This window comes from Felis catus, chromosome B4 (genome assembly GCF_018350175.1).
Source record: "Felis catus isolate Fca126 chromosome B4, F.catus_Fca126_mat1.0, whole genome shotgun sequence".
Lineage (NCBI taxonomy): Eukaryota > Metazoa > Chordata > Mammalia > Carnivora > Felidae > Felis > Felis catus.
The window spans coordinates 142,012,591-142,032,045 of record NC_058374.1 but is presented as its reverse complement, the minus strand read 5'-3'; the positions used below and the strand labels follow the sequence as shown (position 1 = coordinate 142,032,045).

At 56.3% G+C, this 19,455-nt stretch overlaps 1 protein-coding gene across 3 annotated transcripts in view; it reads right to left on the bottom strand.

Annotated features, from left to right (window-relative positions):
- SHANK3 (SH3 and multiple ankyrin repeat domains 3) overlaps positions 1-18,258 on the bottom strand; it is a 50,262-nt gene extending 32,004 nt beyond the window's left edge. For all 3 annotated transcript variants that reach the window (XM_023257676.2, XM_023257677.2, XM_023257678.2), the window contains exons 1-12: positions 17,944-18,258; positions 17,351-17,554; positions 16,460-16,531; positions 14,298-14,406; positions 14,071-14,222; positions 13,808-13,975; positions 13,521-13,637; positions 13,038-13,115; positions 12,007-12,073; positions 6,006-6,279; positions 2,831-3,033; positions 1,561-1,674 (exon numbers count right to left, since the gene is read on the bottom strand). In XM_023257676.2, coding sequence (XP_023113444.2) covers positions 1,561-1,674; positions 2,831-3,033; positions 6,006-6,279; positions 12,007-12,073; positions 13,038-13,115; positions 13,521-13,637; positions 13,808-13,975; positions 14,071-14,222; positions 14,298-14,406; positions 16,460-16,531; positions 17,351-17,554; positions 17,944-18,243 — 1,858 coding nt within the window. In that variant the 5' untranslated portion in view covers positions 18,244-18,258. The remainder of the gene's footprint in view (positions 1-1,560; positions 1,675-2,830; positions 3,034-6,005; positions 6,280-12,006; positions 12,074-13,037; positions 13,116-13,520; positions 13,638-13,807; positions 13,976-14,070; positions 14,223-14,297; positions 14,407-16,459; positions 16,532-17,350; positions 17,555-17,943) is intronic.
- Positions 18,259-19,455: the final 1,197 nt, after the last annotated feature.

Here is a 19,455-nt window from a genome sequence, read left to right as displayed (position 1 = left end):
CCTTCAGGGCAACCCCGGGGGCCCCCCTGGACTCACATCATGACAGCCGCGCGCCAGCATATCTGCTGTAGCTGCTGTGCGTGCCTGTTCCTCTCTAGGCAGAGAGCCGGCCTCTGCAACCCAGCTCCCAACACAGGGCCCAGCACACATCAAACACCTAGTAAACATTTGCTCTTCTCAAATCCCAGCTCCAGTCCAGACCTCCCCAACCCCCTCCCGGCTTCAGATCAGCTTCTGGATCCACACAGTTCTCAAACCAGAGTCTTCACTGTCCTCCCACAGGGGCGCATAGGACCCCGTCCCTACTTGTCAGGCCAGAGGCCCTTTCTTCCCCACCCTCCTCCATGAAGTTGGCACCAGGACCCGAACTTCTGAAACCATTCCCCACCTGGACACACGGCCCCAACGACCCTCCACAGGCAGACAACAGGGGGCCATGTCCCTTAGAGGCACCCAGCCACCAGGAGATCCGTCAGGGCAAGATAGGGAATGGCTGAGTAAAGTACTAAAGGCATCTGCTCAGGAACAGGCCAGCAGCTGCACCCCTGCCTCCGTGGGACTCTGCCATGCTCCACACAGAGCAGAAGTCCAGGCCACACGGCTGGGGGAGGAGGGGGGCTGTCCCCTTGAGAGACTCACAACCCAGGGCAACGGAGCACAGCAACCCTGGGCCCAAGCCCTTCACGTGCAGAGGGAGGGATGCGTGCACCCTTGGTCTAGACGCGACACTGGTAACAATCACTGGCCACCACTTCTCCCACTGACTCTCTAAGGCAGAAACAACACTCATGGGTCCGGGGGCCTGGGAGCTATGGAAGGAACAGCCACTGTTTTCTGCTGGCAGGACCACCTCAGATCCCAACACCCAGAGGGGTGCCTTCTGGAGGCCCAGGCAGTCAGCAAGATCTGACTAAAGCCGTCCACCAGCCTCAAGAACTGCAGCCTTTGCCCTCACGGCCTCCCTGCAGGCCGAGGATGGAGCCGTCCCCCACCTGCTACCCTCGGACCATCCTGGCCCCAAGGCACCCACGACAGCCCCTCCGGGCCCAACTGGCCTCATTTCCTCTTGGCTGGCCCAGGCTTCCCTGCACTGCCCACTTGGACAATCTGTCCACCTTGGAAAGACGCCTCTTTTCTCACACTGACCTCTTTACTTATCTGCCAGCCACACAGGAATCTCACACCCCAAACACCCAGTATTTCTGTGACGACTACGTGTGTGTGTGTGTGTGTCTGGCGGGGGGTTATAGTCACTGGGAGCCACATGTGGGATCACATACAGATGCACATTCATAATACGTGTCCTATGGGCAGGTCACGTGTGTCTCTACAGCTGTAAAGTGCCCAGCTCCCTGCACGTGTGCTCCTAAGTACGTACAGGGTGTGTGCACCCTGTGTCTGTCACGTACACAAGTTTGCGTCCACTTCAGATGTGTGTTTGAGTTTACTCTAGTCCTTTCTCTGTGAATATCTGCGGGTTTAACTCCAAGCAAGACCACAGGGGAGCTAGAAGGGGCAGTACCCCTCAGTAGCCACCCAGGGGATGGGGGGGTCACTCACCATGCCGTGTGTCATACTGTCTCATCTGCACCTCCTCCACGCAGTCGGCCGGGAACCAGCCCGTGCGGCCTTTCACGGTCCCCTCCCAGAAACCGCCCTCCCCAATGCTGAGCACTGGAGGGACAGAAGCCAGATAGGGTGTCAGCGTAGAGCAGGACACTCAGGAACCCACCTCACCCACCACCACCTCAGGCTCAGGCTCTGCTTACCCTGACCCTTCACACACACCCCTCCTTCACCCTTTCTCCTCTTCTGTTCCCTTCCTCCCCTTCATCCTCCTGGATTTTTCCCTGGGAAGATTTTGAGAGTCACACAGAAGACAGAAAGGAACAGATGGACACAGCACAGGACAGGCATGTGGGGGACAGAGAGACACACAGATGGACACACTCGAGGGGGGACAGGAAGCAGAGGCAGGGGCCACAATCCTGCTCCTGTCCTCTCGGCTGACCCTTCTCTTCCTACTCCTTGAACCAACCCCTATCCTTGCTCTGTCGCCCACCCCAAAGGTCACTGCCAAAAACTCAGGGTCATTGTGCTGCGACCAAGGGTTAGGCCACATGATGGACCAAAGGAGGGCCGACCTCACAACTGTTTCCTTCCCAGGCTCCCTGGACATACAGCACCCACAAGGATAGGACCCCAGTAATGACAGAGGCCCCCATGATGAGAGGAGCTTGTCATGGCACAGGATCTCCCCAAAACACAGGAAGCGTCAGTGACAGGAACCTTCATAATACACAGACACCCACATAACTGTCACACATATCCCCCACCATGGGACAGGGTCCCCACCTATCACAAGGATTTCCAATGAATGAGTCTCAGAAGTGACACAGGAATCCCATATTCGAGGAAGGTCCCTGATGGGATAGGGTCCTTCAAATACACAGAACCCCAATGACACCAACCTCCATCATGACACAGAAACACCCCCATGACGAGAGGAACCTCCATGGTGACAACAGGGAACCCACAGTGACAGAGGACGGAGAGGGACCCGCATGACAGGACCCCCCCCCCCGTAAAGGCAGGCACCCCTCCCTGACACAGAGCCCTTCACGGTGACACAAGGAATCCCCAGTGGCAGGTGCATCCCATAATGACCACAGCGGCTCAGAGTTCCAGAGACACCCCCCCCATGACACAGACCCCGAAAATGGCATCAGCCCCTCCACGATCGCGGAGGACCCCAACCACGCACCCGGGAGTGGCGCCCCCCGCCCTCCTCCCGCGCGCCCCGCGACCCCGCCCCCCGCGCCCCCCTCACCCTTCACGGCCTCGCCGCGGTGCAGCGGGATCTCGCCCTCGCCCTGCGGGCTGTGCGCCTTCACGGCGATGAACTTGCGGCCGGGGACGGCGCTGTAAAGTTTCCGCTTCGGGCCCCGGGGCGGCGGCGCGGGGGGCGCGGGGGGCGCCGGGCCGGGGCCGGGCGCGGGGCCGGGGCCGCCGGGGCCGCCGGGCCCGCTCGGGCTGTAGACGAACACGTAGGTGACGGACGCGATGCCGGGGGGCAGCGGGCACGCGAAGCCGGCGCCCGGGGCCTCCATGGCGCGCGGCCCGGCCCCGCCGCCGGCCTCACCGCAGCCGCCGCCGCAGCGCCCGCCGCCCGCCGCCCGCCGCCGCCCGCCCGCCCGCCGGGGGCCCGGCCCGGGGCCGCTCCATGGGCCGCGCCGCCGCGCCCGGCCCGCTCCCGCCAGCGCACGAGCCGCGCCCGCTCAGGGCTCCGGGGCCGCGGGGCTGCGCTCCCGGGCGCGCCGGGCTCGCTCCATGCCGCGGCCGCTCCTCGCGCCCCGCCTCCTCCGCGGCCCGGCTCCTCCCTCTGCGGGCGGCGGCGGCGGCGGCCGGCCCTCCTCCCTCCCCTCCAGCGGCCGCCTCGCCGCCGCGGCCCCCGCGGCGGGAGAGGCCACGGGGCGAGGGGCACTGCAGCGCACGGAGGGGGCGGAGGAGGGGTCGGCTGAGGAAGGCGGGGGACGCGGTGGGCAGAGCCGGGTGGGAGCTGGGGAGGGGTTGGGGGGGGCGGCTCCCCCAGCGGCCCGCCCCCAGCCCGCCTGCCCAGGCCTTGGCCTTCTCCTCCTCCTGGCCCCTGCCACGTGCCGGGCGCCCAAATCCTCCCCCAGACCTGTGTCCTCTCCTCCGCAATACCTGCCTCTGATGCCCATGCCCACTCCATGCTGACCACCTTCCCCGGACAGCTCCCCCGACCTGGGCACGGAGCCTGAGGCCTCGGCCCTCCACTTTCCCGCTGCTAAGAAGCCTGCACTGGCTCCCTAGTACCTAGGCAGCCCGGGTCCACATTCTCAGGCAATAGCCCGGCTCTCTGGGATGTGAGAGTCAGCTACACTCCAGTCACATGGTTAGGGACCTTTTCTTCCTCTGGGCTATTCATGATACTGTTCCCAGCACTTCATTCTAATCCCACTCATGCTCCCAGCTATTAAGTCACTGTCACTCAGCTACAGCCCCAATTTTCTCTGTCCTGCTCTGGGATGCTGGGGGGGGGGGGGGGGACTCTGTCACACATTGCAGGGGGCTAAGGGCTCCTTGCCAGGCTCTACCAATAGGGGGTGCTGGTTTGGGGGGGAGGGGAAACCCAAGACAAGGCATCCCTCTGCATCACCTCTCCACCCCAGCCCGCAGCTCAAATGCCATCCTCTCTCCCTTCACCAAAGGCCATCTCTTCCTATGAGGTTTTCTCCCTCCCGTGGTGCACCAAACTTCCTCAGCCCCCTCCTGGCCACTCACCAAGAGGCCCCCTTACCTGAATCACTGCCCAGCTAACTGCTTCTTAGGCCCGGGCCCCAGTTGCCAGTGTCCTTCTGACACCTTTAGGACTCCCTGCTATTTGCTCCTACCACTCCAGGCACCTACTAAATGTTTGTAGAAAAATAATAATAATCCTGCCATCCCCACAGAACAGTGAGCTAGAGCCCCATAAAGAGCAGGTCTCAGTTCTATGCTTGCTGAAAAGATAAACGAATATACAAAAAGATAAATGAAAGCAGGGCATCTATAGCTTTTTGTTTCTGGAAAACCGAAATATCCCAAAGTTCGTTCCTTTCACCACTGGGCCATCCTACCCTTAAGAAATCCATGGGACATGCAAAAGCTTCAGGGGAGAATTAAGGTGATTTGGAGCAGGACAGACAGCCTTGGAGTCTGGGCAGAGCCACGGAAAGAGAAGAGACATCACAGGTCACAGCTGCATGAGCAGGGACAAAGGCAGAGGAAGAAATGGTTTCTATCAGCTCATGCTGCACCCCAAGCCCTGTGCTGAACACTCAGGCTTACAAACTTTGGGAACCAGGTCTACCTGGGGCCCGCCCGGTTATGTCGCTTCCTAGTTCTGTGACTTTAGACAAGTCACTTACCCCATCTGAGCATCAGGACCCTCATCTATAAAACAATAATAGAGAAGAGCCTCACGTATGGCCAAGGTGAAGTGAGATGATACACATATGCTGCTCAGCCCAGCTGTCATCTTGAAAACAAAGTGCTGTTTATGTAACTCATTGAACAGTGTCTCCTGAGCACCTCCTATGTGACTGGCTCTGGGGAAGCTGTAAGAGGACGGCTCCTGCCCTCGAAGTGCTGGGAAGAGAGATGCCTTAACCAGCAGTGGCTGGACTGTGCTGTGGGCCAGGGGATCCCAGGAGGGACCCATCACCTGCCCAGGTTCTGGAAGGCTTCCCAGAGGAAACCACTGTGTGGAATTAGTTCTACCTTACCGATGAGAAACCTAAGCATGGAGTGGTTAGCTGTCACCCAGTCAACTGATGCCAGGTCTACAACTGTCCATCTATAGAGCCAGTGCCCACCAAAGCCGGTGGGGCTTCAGCCCAGGCTTCTTCCTCTAAGTGCCAGAGATGCCAAAACCCCCACCACCACCCCACCCACACCCTCCCCCCCCCCCCCGCATATCCCTGCTTCTCAGGGTCCCAGTGCTAACGGTAAGGGGCAAAGAGTAGAAGCAAAGTCTTGTGGTTATATAGGGCTGGAGGGGTGGGGGAAAGACAAAGACTCCCCCCTGGAGACAGGGATAGGGGTCACTCATAGGCTTCAAGCCCTCATGGAGATAAAACTCCATTCCCTGACCCCTAACCCCACACCACCCAGCCCTGCCTCATCTCAGCCTTTGCCCTCCTAGCACTGCAAGAAACTTTGTAAAGCACAGAGCTGGCCAAACCCTCTCCTTCCAACATGCTCCCTGAGCTCTGTTCGGAGCAAGTCCAGATCCAACCAGATCAGCGTGGACAGGGCCTCACCTTCTTCCGCTTCCCATCCGGGAGGCCCATCTGGGGGCCTGCAAGCCCCCCACCCCAAGCCTCAGCCCATCACTGTAGAGGTGCCAGGCACCACTAGGCCTCTCCATGCCGGTTCCTCCTGCTCGGGTCCCAGCACCCCACCCACCCAGACCCTGCCAGGGCCTCCCAGACCCCTCCTACCTGATCTTGCTCTGGCTGCCCCTGCCTGCTGTGGGGCCACCGATGTCATTCTCTTGGTCACCATCCCGATCCCGGTCTTTCTCCTCCTGCAGCCGCTGGAGCAGCAGCTGATGGGGGAGGCTTCGCAAAGAAGGTCCAGGAGAAGCTGCCGGCTGCACCTCACCCTTCAGGTTGATGTCACTGGCTGAGCGCTGCAGGGGCCGAGGGGAGGCCAGGCCACTGGGGCCAGCCAACCGCCGCCGCTTTGCATAACTGGGGGTTTCCCTGAATGGTACTGGAGTTGGGGGGGGGGGGCACAGATGAGACTCCGGGCAACCAGATAGGGTGACCAACACCCTGGTTTGCTTTCCAGATTTTAAAACTAAAATCCTATGTCCCAGGAACTGCCTCAGTCCTAGACAGCCAGGACAGTTGGCCAGCCTATGACTGAAGCTACCATTAGGGATCACATCCCAAACTGCCTCTAACTCTAGCTTCAGGGGTAGAAGCCTGTTCTTCCTGTCAGCCAAATGAGGTCCTGAGTGTGCTCAGACCTGCTCTTGGAACTGCCCATTTCGCAGGCTTCAGCAGAGACAGAACAGGCCACATATGATAAAGCTCACTACACTACTGCTATACTGGACCATCTATAGGTGACTCTAACAAGGAAAACCGTAAAAGATGTTCTAGACAAGGGGTTGGCAAACTTCTGTAGAGAATCAGATAGTAACTATTTCAGACTTTGCAAGCCATATAGTCTCTGTCCCAAGGACTCAACATTGCCACTCTAGCACAAAAACAGCCACAAACAATATATAAGCAAATGGGTGTGGCTGAGTTCCAATAAAACTTTATTTAAAAAGCAGATGGTGATTTTTAAAAACATGATCCAACTATATGCTATTTACAAAAGAATCACTTTGGATCCAAAGACACAAGTAGGTTTAAAGTAAAAGGATAAAGGAAGATAGTTCATGTAAATAGTAACTAAGTGAGCTAAGTTGCTACATTTATATCAGACAAAACAGACTTAAAGATAAAAAGTGTTACAAGGACGGAGGACATTGCATGTAGACAAAAGAGTGTCAATTCATCAAATAGATTAACAATTATTAACATATATGTGCCAAACAACAGAGCATCAAAATATATGAAATAAACATTAACACATTAGGAGAAATAGACAGTTCTATAATAATATTTAAGACTTTCAACACCCCACTTTCAATAATATATAGAACAATCTATCAGTAAAGACAATCAATAAGGACATAGAAGACTTGAACCAATTAGACCTAACAGATATGTGTTTAGAACACTACAGAAAACAAGAGCAGAATATACATTATTCTCAAGTGCACATGCAACATTCTCCAGCGTAGACTACATGTTGGGCCACAAAACAAGTCTAAATAAATTTTAAACAACTGAAATCACATAAAGCATCTTATCCAATCACAATGGGATGAAGCTAGAATTCAAGAAAAACAATAACAAAAAAAATGGAAAAACTCACAAATATGTAACAATTAAACAACACACTCTTAGAAAACTCAGTTAGAAAACACTCTGAGAAAATGAAAGCAAAAACATAAAACATCAAAACTTTTGGGATGCAGCAAAAGCCGTGCCAACAAGGAAATTCATAGCTGTGGACATCTATATCAAAAAAGGATAAAAGTCTCAAATCAATAACCTAAGTGCACATCTTAAGGAACTAGAAAAAGAGGAGCAAACAAAACCCAAATCTAGCAGAGGAAGGAAATATAAGGATAGACAAAGATAAATGAAAAAGAGAACAGAAATATAGAGAGAATCAATGAAAACAAAAGTTGTTTCTTTGAAAATATCCACAACACTGACAAACCTATAGCGAGACTGGCATAGAGAAAAAAGAGAAGAGGGACACAATCAACTAAAATCAGAAGTGAAACTGTGGCACTGCTACCGATCTTACAGAATTAAAAAGGATTAAAAAAGAACACTATGAACAATTGTATGTCAACAAATTAAATAACTTAGATGAGATGAACATACTTCTAGAAAAACAGAGATTACCAAAACTGACTCTAGAAGTAGAAAATCTAAACAGACCTATAACAAGCAAGGAGATGGATCCACAATCACTAATCTTGCAACGAAGAAAATTCCAGCATCAAACAGCTTCACTGGTGAATTCTACCAAACACTTAAAGAAGTATTGACACCCATCCTTCTCAAGCTCTTCCAAAAACTAGAAGAGGAAAGAAAACTTCCTAACTTGTTCTGTGAGCAATTAAAAAATAAGCAAAGGACTTGACAAGTCTCCAAAGAAAATGTACAAATGGCTAATAAACACATGAAAAGATGCTCGACATTACTAGCCATTAGGGAAATGCAAATCAAAACCACAATGAGATACTACTTCACACTGACTAGAGTGGCCATAATTAAAAAAAAAAAAAAAACTGACAATTACAAGCGTTAGCAAAGATTTGAAGACTTTGGAATTCTCATATGTTGCTGGTAGGAACGTAAAATGATGAAAAACAATTTGGTAGTCTCTCAAAAAGTTAAATATAGAATTATCATATAGCCCAGCAATTCCCTCCTAACTTTATACCCCCAAATAACTGAAAACAGATATTCAAATATATTTCACACATGTTCACAGCAGCAATGTTCATGATAGCTGAAAGGTACAAACAACCCAAGTGTCCTGCTGGAGGATGCATGGATTAACAAAATTTTATAAATATAAATGATGGAATATTATTCAGCCATAAAAAAGAATGAAGTAGTGATACATCCTACAATATGGATGAAGCTTGAAAACAAGCTAAGTGAAAGAGGCCAAAAACCAAGAGTCACATATTATATGATCCTATTTATATGAAATATCTAGAATAGGTCAATCTGTAAAGACAGAGAGTGTGTTAAAGGTTGACAGGGACTAAAAGAGAAGAGAATGTGGAATAATTAATGTATACTCGGTTTCCTTTTCAGGGTGATGAAAATGTTTTGAAATTCAATAGATCTGGTTGTATAACACTGTGAATATATTAAATACCACTGAATAATTCCACTTAAAATAATTAATTTTATGTTGTGTGAATTCAACTTTAAATGAAATTTAAATCCTCAATTTTAAAGCCTCAATTTAAAAACAAAACAAACAAACAAAAAAGCAGACTGTGGGCTGAATTTAGCTTGCAAGGTCTCATTGGCCAAGCCCTGTTCTAGACTCCCGTTACCAAAGTGTGGGCAACAAACCCTCAGCCTCACCTCAGAGCTGAAACTCATTGGAAATGCAGACTCTGAGGCTCCGCCCAGACCCAATGAGTCAAAATGTACATTTAACAGGATCCCTGGTGGGGTGCCTGGGTGGCTCAGTCAGTTGAGCGTCAGACTTCGGCTCAGGTCATGATCTCAGTTCACGAGTTTGCGCCCTGCGTCCCCGTGTCAGACTCCGTGCTGACAGCTCAGAGCCCCCCACTTCCTCCCCCCACCCACCATCAGATTCTGTGTCTCCCTCTCTCTCTCTGCCCCTCTCCGCTTCTGTGTCTGTCTCTCAAAGTACATAAACATTAAAAAAAAAAAAAAATTTAACGAGATTCCTGGCTATAGCATTAGAAGCACTTCCCTCAGGCACTATGGGACAGCAAGTCAGTGAGACCTGCCCTTGAAAGCATGTATGGGAGAGATGGAGGGGAGAATGTGGACCCTCAGTTGGCCTGAGGTGACAGAGGTGAGGAGGCAGAGGTGACTGCTCCCAGACCTATCAGTCTAAGGGCTAGAGGCCTGCCAATAGGCTTCAATGTGTCACATCCCTTGAAGGGTAACAGGACCCAGCCTACCAGACCCTCCACTAGGGCTCCTTTCCTGAGGAAGAAAAAGGAGGGTGGATAGGCAGAGCCTCCCTCCAGCTCTTCTGTATGCAGACCCACCCAGGGGGTCCCACCCCAAGCTGGGGTGAGACATGGCCACTTGTGAATGTCACTGAGGGAGTGTCCTTGGAGTGAAGGTGTGCAGAGGGAGTAGGAGTGACAAGGACAAACCCCTGGATTGCCCAGGTCCAAAGACAGGTTCTGCCCTTAACCAACTCTGTAAAAACAGACTAATAATAATCACTTGTTGAGGGTTGTTGAGAGAGTGGCCTAAGATAACAAAGCTTATAGTAAATACTAATGGATATATTACCTGTAACTCAAGGATATCCGGCTATGCCGTTTGAGCATACATGTGATGCCTGAGCAGGTTAGGGTACGTGGCCAGCAAAGCCAGTGCCCACACAGGGACTAACAGGTATGGCTGCCTGCTCTGTACATCAGCTCAGCAACAGTGTGCCCAACGCAAAGCAGGTGATCACACTCTGGGCCAGCCAGACAGTAAATCATAATAACGGTGACCCTAGGGACCCTAGCATCTCTGTCCACATCAGGAAAATGAGAGGCAGCTGGAGCCTTCCTCTCTCTTGGTCAGGACCAGACACCCCCCTCCCTCTAGTCAGATGGACCAAGGCCACCTGCCAGAGTCCAGACACACAGAATCAAATCCCACAGGAGGTCAGAGATAGGAAGGGTATGCAAATAACCATATTTTACTTAAGAAAAACTGAGGCACAGAGGCCTTAGTAGCTCTCCCATGGTCAACCACGAGAATATGAAAGGATCCCCATGTCCACAAACCACCGTTCTCCCAGGCTAACAACTACCTCCAAAACACTTACCAGTCCCAGCCAGACTATAACTGAGCCCTCACTCTGTCTCTTGTCCCTAATTCAAACCTCAGAGCTCATCGGGGTTCTCTCCCCACCAGAACCTGGACCCAAATTCTCCACCACGTCATCAGCCCAGCCGTTTCTCCAACGAGCGCCTACTGATGCTCGCTGCACTGAGCTTCTGCAGCTGCTGAGTCCACCCCTCCCCTCTTAGAGACTTGGTCCATCATCATGGTCCCCTGGCCTGCCTGGGACATGACAGGCTCATAACCAAGCCTCATTTGAGACGGTCTTTTCAGGGAAGACACTACAGAAGGAAGAATTCTTAAACATGAATTTGACCTTAATCTTAACCCAGTCCAAATTCAACCCCAGCCCCGACTGTAACCTCACAATAGAACCAAGGCCAACCCTAGCCCTTTGCTGTCCAACGTCACTTATAATTTTTTTTTTTAAATGAGGACACTGCACCCATCGCAAAAAGGGGAGCTTGGGAGTCTGTGTTCCACAGAGAACCATGGGAGGGAAAACCTGGTCCACCCAGGACAAAGGGAGCTGAGAAGGGAGCCCCTCTGTGGCCAGGTAGCTGGAGGGGTGGCCTTTCCAGAGGGGAGGCCTACCCTCTCCCATAGCCCCAGCCACTTCACACAGGATAGAGCAGGCAGGATTCTAAGGACAGGTCCCAGAGCGGCTCCACACCCATCACATGGGAGTGGGTGGGGACCTCCCTGAGGCTCCAGTGTGATGGCTCTGCCCATACTTCTGCCACCGGTGGCATCTCCTGGTTTTCCTACTGAGACCATGAGTCAGGCATATACTGGGATCTCCTTGGCATACTGGTTCAGAACTCAGCGCATCCCCACCACTGTGTTTTGTTTTCTTTACGTGATCTTGTCATATTGAAGCACGCCATGGGCCGCTTAAACTGCCTCTTAATCCAGGCACCAATGACACACTGAGGGTCAATGACTGAGATCCACTGCCCCATGTCCCCTGCTGGCCCTTTGTACAACCTAACAGGAGAAGAATCTTGACCCTAACTTCAACCCCACTCTCAACCTAAATCCATCCCTAAACCCAGCAGTGTCCCCAACCTAACCATACTCTCGACTCTTATTCAGACCCTCTGTCCACTCTACACAGGCCCCTCCCTCAGCACAGTCCCCACACCTCAGGACCACTGACCAAAGTAGAGCCGGGAGGGAGAGGTTCAGGGTATGGAGGGCTCCCCTGTACCATCCCCACTGACCCCTGTACCTGTGGGAGCCCCAACAACCCCCACAAATCCACATCCAACAGGGACCTGGGTTGAGCAGAACTCACCAACATCCGAGTCTTTGTGGGTCTTGATGACCTCTGCGAGCTCAAAGTTCCCTGCGATGATGGCCACCTGAGGAGGGAGGGCGAGGGGGGGCTCAGGGATGCCAAACCTGCCCCCCTCGGCCCCTGTGCATTCTGCCTGGGCTGCTGTGTGGGATCTTCCTTGGTTGGGGTACCCAGGCTCAGACTGTGGCCCCTGTCTAACCCACCACCCTATTCTGCCTAGGACTGAGAGGTTTCCTGGGACATGAAACTTTCAGAGCTAAAACTAGGACAGTCCGGGCCTACAGGTCACCCCAGTGATTCTCGTCACAGCCCCTCCGCACACACCAGCGCACAAGTGTCAGCCATGGCCTCACACCTGCTACCCTCCGTCTTCTGTTCCCCCACCCCTGCATCTAGTCATCTAACAGGCCCTTCCAGACTCCTTCAAACCTACCAGGCTCTTCTGCTACTGCGTCTGCCCCCTGACTTGATGCCCAGGGAGGACCTACCTGTTCTCCTCACATCTCTGACAAGACCTCTGAAGGCCCTCACATTCGCTGAGAAGAGAATCCCAGCTCTCTCCATGGTCCAAAAGTCTCCCCCACCCACAAACTCCAGGTCATACAGAGACCCACCCATGTAGTCATCCCAGTGCCAAGAACCAAACCCAACTGGAGAAGGGGCTCAGAAACATCACCTGAATTAAGTCAGGGACTGGAACCAATCCTCTCACCCCTGGTTTGGCCTCTGTACCCGGCCTGTTTCTGGCAGGTCAAGCCCACACTGGTTTTCCCCTGACCCCAGAGCCCTATGACCTTCCTCTCTCCCTGGAAGGAAGACAAGGAAACCAACCACAGTGAAGCCCTCCCCCCACCATGAACTGGGCACTGCACTGGCCCACCCTCTTCCTCTACCTCACCCTGGGCCAATCCTGGAGTGAGAGCTCTGCTATTGCCTTACAGGGGAAGAACCAAGGCCCAGAGAGATCAAGTCACGCAGAGACAGACACCCAGCGGTCAGCCTCATGTTCCTGTAAATCGCTCTTATACCTGGAAGGCTGTCTGGCTATTGTAATTGCGGACATCCTTGTTAGCTCCACGGAAAAGTAGGACTCGAGCACAGCTTTCCTGTTGGGAGGGTCGGAGTGGGGGGTCACAACTGGGCAGCTGGAGGGGTGGGATCAGGATACAACAGCATGCACGCATACCAGGGCACAGACGGGGGTGCAGGGCACATACACCCACACCTCCACGTCCCGTGCACATGTGCATAGCATAGGCATTGGCAGATCAGGTACACACAACACACACAAGTCCACTTGACCCAGAAAGCCCGGATGTGCACAACTCAGACATGTGACTTGTTCGTTTAGGGAACAGATGTGCACACATAGGCCTACGAGGCCACAGCTCACGGCAGGACACAGGACATGCACTCAGGAAGTAGCACACAGGACCCAACATGCGTCCACACGTAAGCACTGTACCGGAGCACCTGTATACGCACATGCACGTATACACATGTAGTCACACCTGGTTATAGAGGGCACAGATGTGCAGCGCTGTGTTTCCTGAGGCGTTCTGAGCCCCCATGTCAGCTCCATAGAACAGCAGGTGTTCCAGGTGCTGCACGTGCCCAAAGCGGCAGGCCTGGGGGATGAGGGAGGTGCTGTTGGGTCCCCGAACAGAGCAACAGAGAGGACCCTCAATCCTACAGATAGGGCCGGGAAACCCGCCCCCCACTCCCTGACGGAGCCAGGAACTTCACCCTTACCCCCAGACAGAAGCAGACACTCCCCACCTTCACACTCCCTGCCTACCTGATGGATCTCCTGCCAGCCGTTCTCATCGGTGGTCCCCAGCTGAGCATGGTCGTGAAGGAGCAGCTCGCAGCAGAGGGCATCCCCGCCCCCCAGGGCACTGTGGTACAAGGGCGTCAGGCCGCGGCTGTCCTTGTAGTCAGGTGAAGCGCCCAGGTCCAGCAGAGTCTGAGGGCAAGGAGCCTCAGCATTCATGCGGGGCCCAGCTTCCTCCCCCTGCTGGGCCACATGCCCCTCCAGGCCAGGGCCCCACCCACACTGACCGTCAGAGCTGCGGCATTCCGCTGGCGTGTGGCACAGTGCACGGCAGTGAGCCCATCGCGGGTGCGGAAATCCAAGTGAGCACCACCATTCCTCAACACCTTCAGCAGGTCCGTGGCGTTGTCCAGCTGGGCTGCAAGGCTCAGAGGACACTCTGGGTTCAAGGGACAGATGAAGGTTAAGGTCCCAACCATTCCAAGGCCATGCCCCTTCCTGCTCTGCTTCTTACCTCCTGAGTCAGGATCGTGGAAATTGGGGTCCAGCCCCTTGTCCAGTAAGCGGGCTACCTTGTCCGTGCTGTGCAGCTGGACGTAGTCCATGAACTTCTTCAGGTTTGCCTGGAACACGCAGCCATCCTACTCAGCCCAGCCCCACAGCTACTATCTTCTGTCACCCACCTTCCACCAGGAGGCCTCAGGCCACCTGTGGAGCATCTCCTGCCCCATGCCCCCAGTCTGACCTGTCAGCCTACATCATGACCTTGTCGCCCCCTCATACCACCTCAAGCCCTATACCCCCACCATGGCCCTTCCCAGCTCAACTGGGCCCTCCTGCTGCTTGAAGTCCCTCCCTGCATCCCACACCCACCGCAATGATTAGTCTCAGCCCACCCAGCCCCTCATCAAGGCCACGTTGCCCTGGCCATGCCCCTCTGAGAGTTCCCTACCCCAACCTCACCCCTGGCTCCTCCCCCCCAGGCCTGGTGCGCCAACCTGCCCAGCCCGGAACAGCCCAAGGCTCCCAGGCAGGAGCTACCCTCACCACAGCCCATGTCCCTGTCACCCCCAAGTCCCCATCACCCCCAAGGTAGCCTGCTCCTTCTTCCTCATGAGATCATGCAAAGGCAGACCGCCACCCCAGAGGCCCTTCCGCACCCATAAGCAGCCCCTCCTGTGACATGACTTTGACTGCCTTTCATTCATTCACCTAGTCATGCATCAATTCACTCAGCAAAATTCACTCATCCAAAGCCTCACTGAGGCTGCTGCTACAGATGCTGCATGCACAAGGCACGGCGCCCCGGCTGGAGGCCCCAGGTCTTCTAGAAACGATCAGGGTACATCATAAATGGGAACCAAGATGGGTCTGGACAATGACACAGGAGGAAAGGTGCTCCTGACAGGGGAGAGACCTCAGCCGGGCCCAGGGTGGATGGTATGATGGTGGGGGTGGTCAGAGGCCAGGCAGGTAGAAGTACGGGCCTGGGGTAAGGAGTTGAAACTCGCTCTAAAAGCAAGCGGGACTCATTGGAGGCCAATAGTCACCAATGTCCTAGGGATTGCTTGGGACAGCTTTAGAGAAGAGGTAACCACTTTGGGAGGAACCCAGAGCGACAGGGTCACACTGGGGTGAGTGGAGAGAGAGGGAGACCTTTCCACCACAGTCTCTGCCCAGCCGGAGTCATGGCCCCTGACCCCTGTGTGCCCCAGGGGCAGCAGAGAGACCTGGCACGGAGGCCCGAGGGTCACAGAGGGGTCCTTGGGACACAGGGGTGATAGTGCTCAGATCCTTCTCCTAGAAGGAGACAGGCTCCAGGGATTGTCAATGAAGTGTCCAGAAAGCAAATGTCCGCTGGTCACTGGAGCCTGAGGTGGGAGCTGAGAGAGTCGGCCTGTGGGTAGGGGCTGTGGCACCCACACTGCCTCTCCTACATTCAGAGAAGGCAGTGAGGTGCCCCTCAGAGAATATTCAGGGTCAGGCCTACCTAGCAATGGTGCCCAGCAAGTGTGCCTAGGCACAGGGACCCAGAGCCAAACAGACCAGGGTTCAGCCCCAGCTTCACTGTCTGCACACCTGTGAGCAAGTCACTTCACTTCTCTGGGACTCAGTATCTTCATCTGGGAAGTGGGATAATAATAGTCCCTCCCAGGAGAAAATTAATGAGATGCCCAATCATTAGTGCCCAGCACTGGGCGACCACTAAATGCTAGGCCCCTTGTTCTCCCCCACCCCCTCCCGGTTCCCCTAAATGAGAACATTGGTTGGTGCTTGTTCATTTTCACCCCACCCAGGCTCCCACCAAGACACCATGCCCTGTCATATCCCACCACCACCACCCCGCAGGAGCCCACCAGAGGGGTCAGCCAGAATCTGATCTGACTTGAGCCCATCACCAGACCACCCACACAACAGCTGCACCCAGCCCTCCAGCAGCCCCAGCACGTGCTGTGGACCCCTGACACAGGAGAAAACAGACTGAGGCAAGCTAGAGAGACTGTGCTCAGCCCCCAGCCAGGGTGGAGGGTGCTAGGAGCAGAAGGAGGGCTCTCGAGAATTTTTAAAGGACATTTTCAATATCACGAAATCCAGCCAAGGCTGGGGTGAAGAGAACACTGCTCGTGGGGGTCAGGAGGTAACTCTGGAGTCCCTTCTCCGTGGCTGCCTCCTTACCTTTGTGTGAAGCTTTGCGAACTGCTTATCATCGATGAGGTTCTGGGCATAAACTCGCCTCTTGTATCGAAACTGCTCAGGTGAAAAAAAGGCAGAGAAAAGGCACTCACCTGGGCTGAGTGAGCAAATGCACCGACAAAACCAAGCCCTGCTTACTCACCCTGCCAGCCACACAAAGCTCATGCTGCCAGTGACACAGAGCCAACCCCAAGTTCAGATGGGATGAATGCCTGCTGTCCTGCACCACCCTTTCCCTCTCATTCCCATCCCCAGGATCCCCTGGAAAATCCCGCTCCTCTTCCAAGACCTGATTCCAGGCTTACCTTCCTAGATATGTCCTCTCTGAGGAGAACAAACCCTATTTCCCTGTGACACCAAAAAGGCCAAGCCACTTCGTGCTCAGCCACCATAATGCATATTTTAATGCTCATGGCACTTGCCACCACCGCCCCAAACTACAAGCCTGTGTCCCCACGCCTGACGGCGCATGCAATATCCTTTCCATTATGACCGGGTCTGCCTTCAGAGACCCCCTGGAAGGGGAGGGGGCAGATGTGCGTACAGGTAACGCGCCGGCTCGCTCTACACACCGCTCTGCACACTCACACCCCATTCTGCAGAACCACGGTGTGCCCCCGACGCACAGATGCTGACTGCACACCACACACAAGGCTCGCACCTCACACGCTACACACACCACACTGCGCACCGCACACACACTGCACGTACCGCTCACTGCGCTGGCCACACACAGCCTCCCACCCCCGCCCCGCACACACACACACCGCTCCACACTAACTCTTCCCGTCCGCGTCCGTCGCTACCGTGCCCTTCGCTGCTCCTGCCACGGAACCCTGTGGTGGTGCCCTGCGCGCGCCCCTGCCCGCTCACCTCCAGGTAGGGCAGGGGCGTGTCCAGGTTGGGCGGGTACTCCTGCAAGAGCCGCTCCTCGTCCAGGAACTTGCCTGCGCGGCCCCGGGAGGGCGGCTGGAAGAGCCCGTAGTTGAGCGCGTCCTGGAGGCTGTGGTTGAGGGCGCAGAGCACGCGTTGCTTGGCGGCCCACACGGGGGCGGCCGGGTCCAGGCGCAGGCACTTCTGCAGCGGAGCGAGCTCGTGAGCGCGGCCCGGCCCGACCCCGCGCAGAGCACCAGGTCCCGGGAGCCCCCCCGACCCCCCCCACCCCAACTCCCCCCCACCCCCCACGCCGGAGTCCCGGGCTCCCCAGCCCAAGCCGCGGACCCCGCGCCTCCGCGGCCGGCGGGCGAGGACCCGCCCCGAGGGCGGTGCTTCCCCGGGACCCGCCCCCGCCCGGCCGGTGGGGAGGGTCTCCGCGGAGGCGGCGGGGGAGGGGTGAGTAGCCGCGGGCCTGGGGTCTCCCGCGCCCGCCTCGGAGCGCGCGGTGGGGGAGTGGGGTGGGTGTAAGGAGGGGGGGGGGCTGGGCGAGGACGGCGGGGGCGCTACCGGGACGGGGCGGTGGGGCTTACCGTCTGCTGCAGGTCCGGGATGCCGACGCGCACGACCACGGCGCTGGCCCCGGGGCCGTCCATCCCCGCGCCCGTGCCCGCGCCCCGGCCGGGGCCCGGGAGGCTCGCGGCCGGGAGCGGAGCGCACGGGGGCTCCGCGCGGCTCCCCGGCCCCCCCTTCCCCCCCGCCGGAGCCCCGTCGGCCGCGCTACGCGGGAGGGGACCGGGGGGGGCCGGGGCCGGGGCCGGCGCGGGGGACAGCTGCGCCGAGGGCTCCGCAGGGGCGGCGGCGGCGGCGGCGGCGGCGCGGCTCAGCTGCATCGGCCCCGGCTCCGCGCGGCGCCTGCCTTCCCCGGGGGCGGGGGCGGCGGGGGGAGGGGGCCTGAGCCGGGAGGGAAGCGGGGGTGGCTAGGGGGCTGCGCCGGAGGCGGGGGCCGGGAGGGCTCGGGGCCAGTCGGGGACCGGGGGCGAGGGGGACCGTGGCGGTCTTGGGGTGAGGTGGGAGGGGTCGTGCGGAGGGCCTGGGCCGCCCCACAGGGCGGGGGCCCTGGGGGCTGCTCGCTGGCGGCGGGGGGGGGGGGGCGGGAAATCCTAGGCCTCGGCGTGGGGGGAGTGGCTGAACCGCGAGGGCCGCGCCGCCCTTCGGCTGCGGGCGAGCATCCGCGGACCACCGAAGAAGATTCGGAGAGGAGGGGGTCCTGAAGCTGGGGTGGGGTCCGCGTTGGGCACAAGGACCAGAGACGAGGCAGGAAGGGGAGAGAAAAAACAGGAGAATTAATTTCCGGGGGTGGCAGCGTCCCCCCCATTCTACCGACCTCTCTACCCCACTCAAGGCCCGGGGGAGAGGGTGACCAGCCTTGCCCCAGGCTTGGGGGGTGAGACGGAGGAGACATCGGGGCCAGGGAGGGACCAAGGGCTCTTCCACGGTCGGAGCCAATTAACCCTCCGACTTAACCCTTACGACCACGCTGAATAGTGTTCAGCGCGGCTTCCCGCATCCCCAGCCGAGTTTGGGGAGTTCGCTCCGGACTCCGAGGCCGCCTTTCCTCCTCCCCACTCTCCAGGCCCCCTGGTCTGCCTAGATCCAATGCCTGTCGCCCCCTCCCTGTCACCTTAGCGACGACAGGATGGGGGCGCGACCTATGAGGACAGGCTTAGGGGAGGGGGCGCTACTAGTCTCCACCTGCGACGGGAAAGTGAATTTTAGTTTTACACGTTGTCGTGGCAACGCGGGAGGGGGTGATGAGTGGGCGGAGAAGAGGGGAGCGCAGTCAAGAAACTAGCTCAGGCACCACCGCCCCATTGGAGCATGGCACCCCCCCAACACTGATAAGCCTCCCAAAACTACCCCAGTGCTGCAAAACCTGTGCCCCCAAGACCCCCGAGAGCAAAGAGCAGCCCCTAAATGTAGAAATATCCCTGATCTCCGGAGAAACAGCTCCTGATTCCATAGAACTCCCCAACATGCCTTGACCATGCCCCCAAAGAGCAGGCCCTGACCCCCATAGCCGAACTGCTCACCCTTTCACTGAA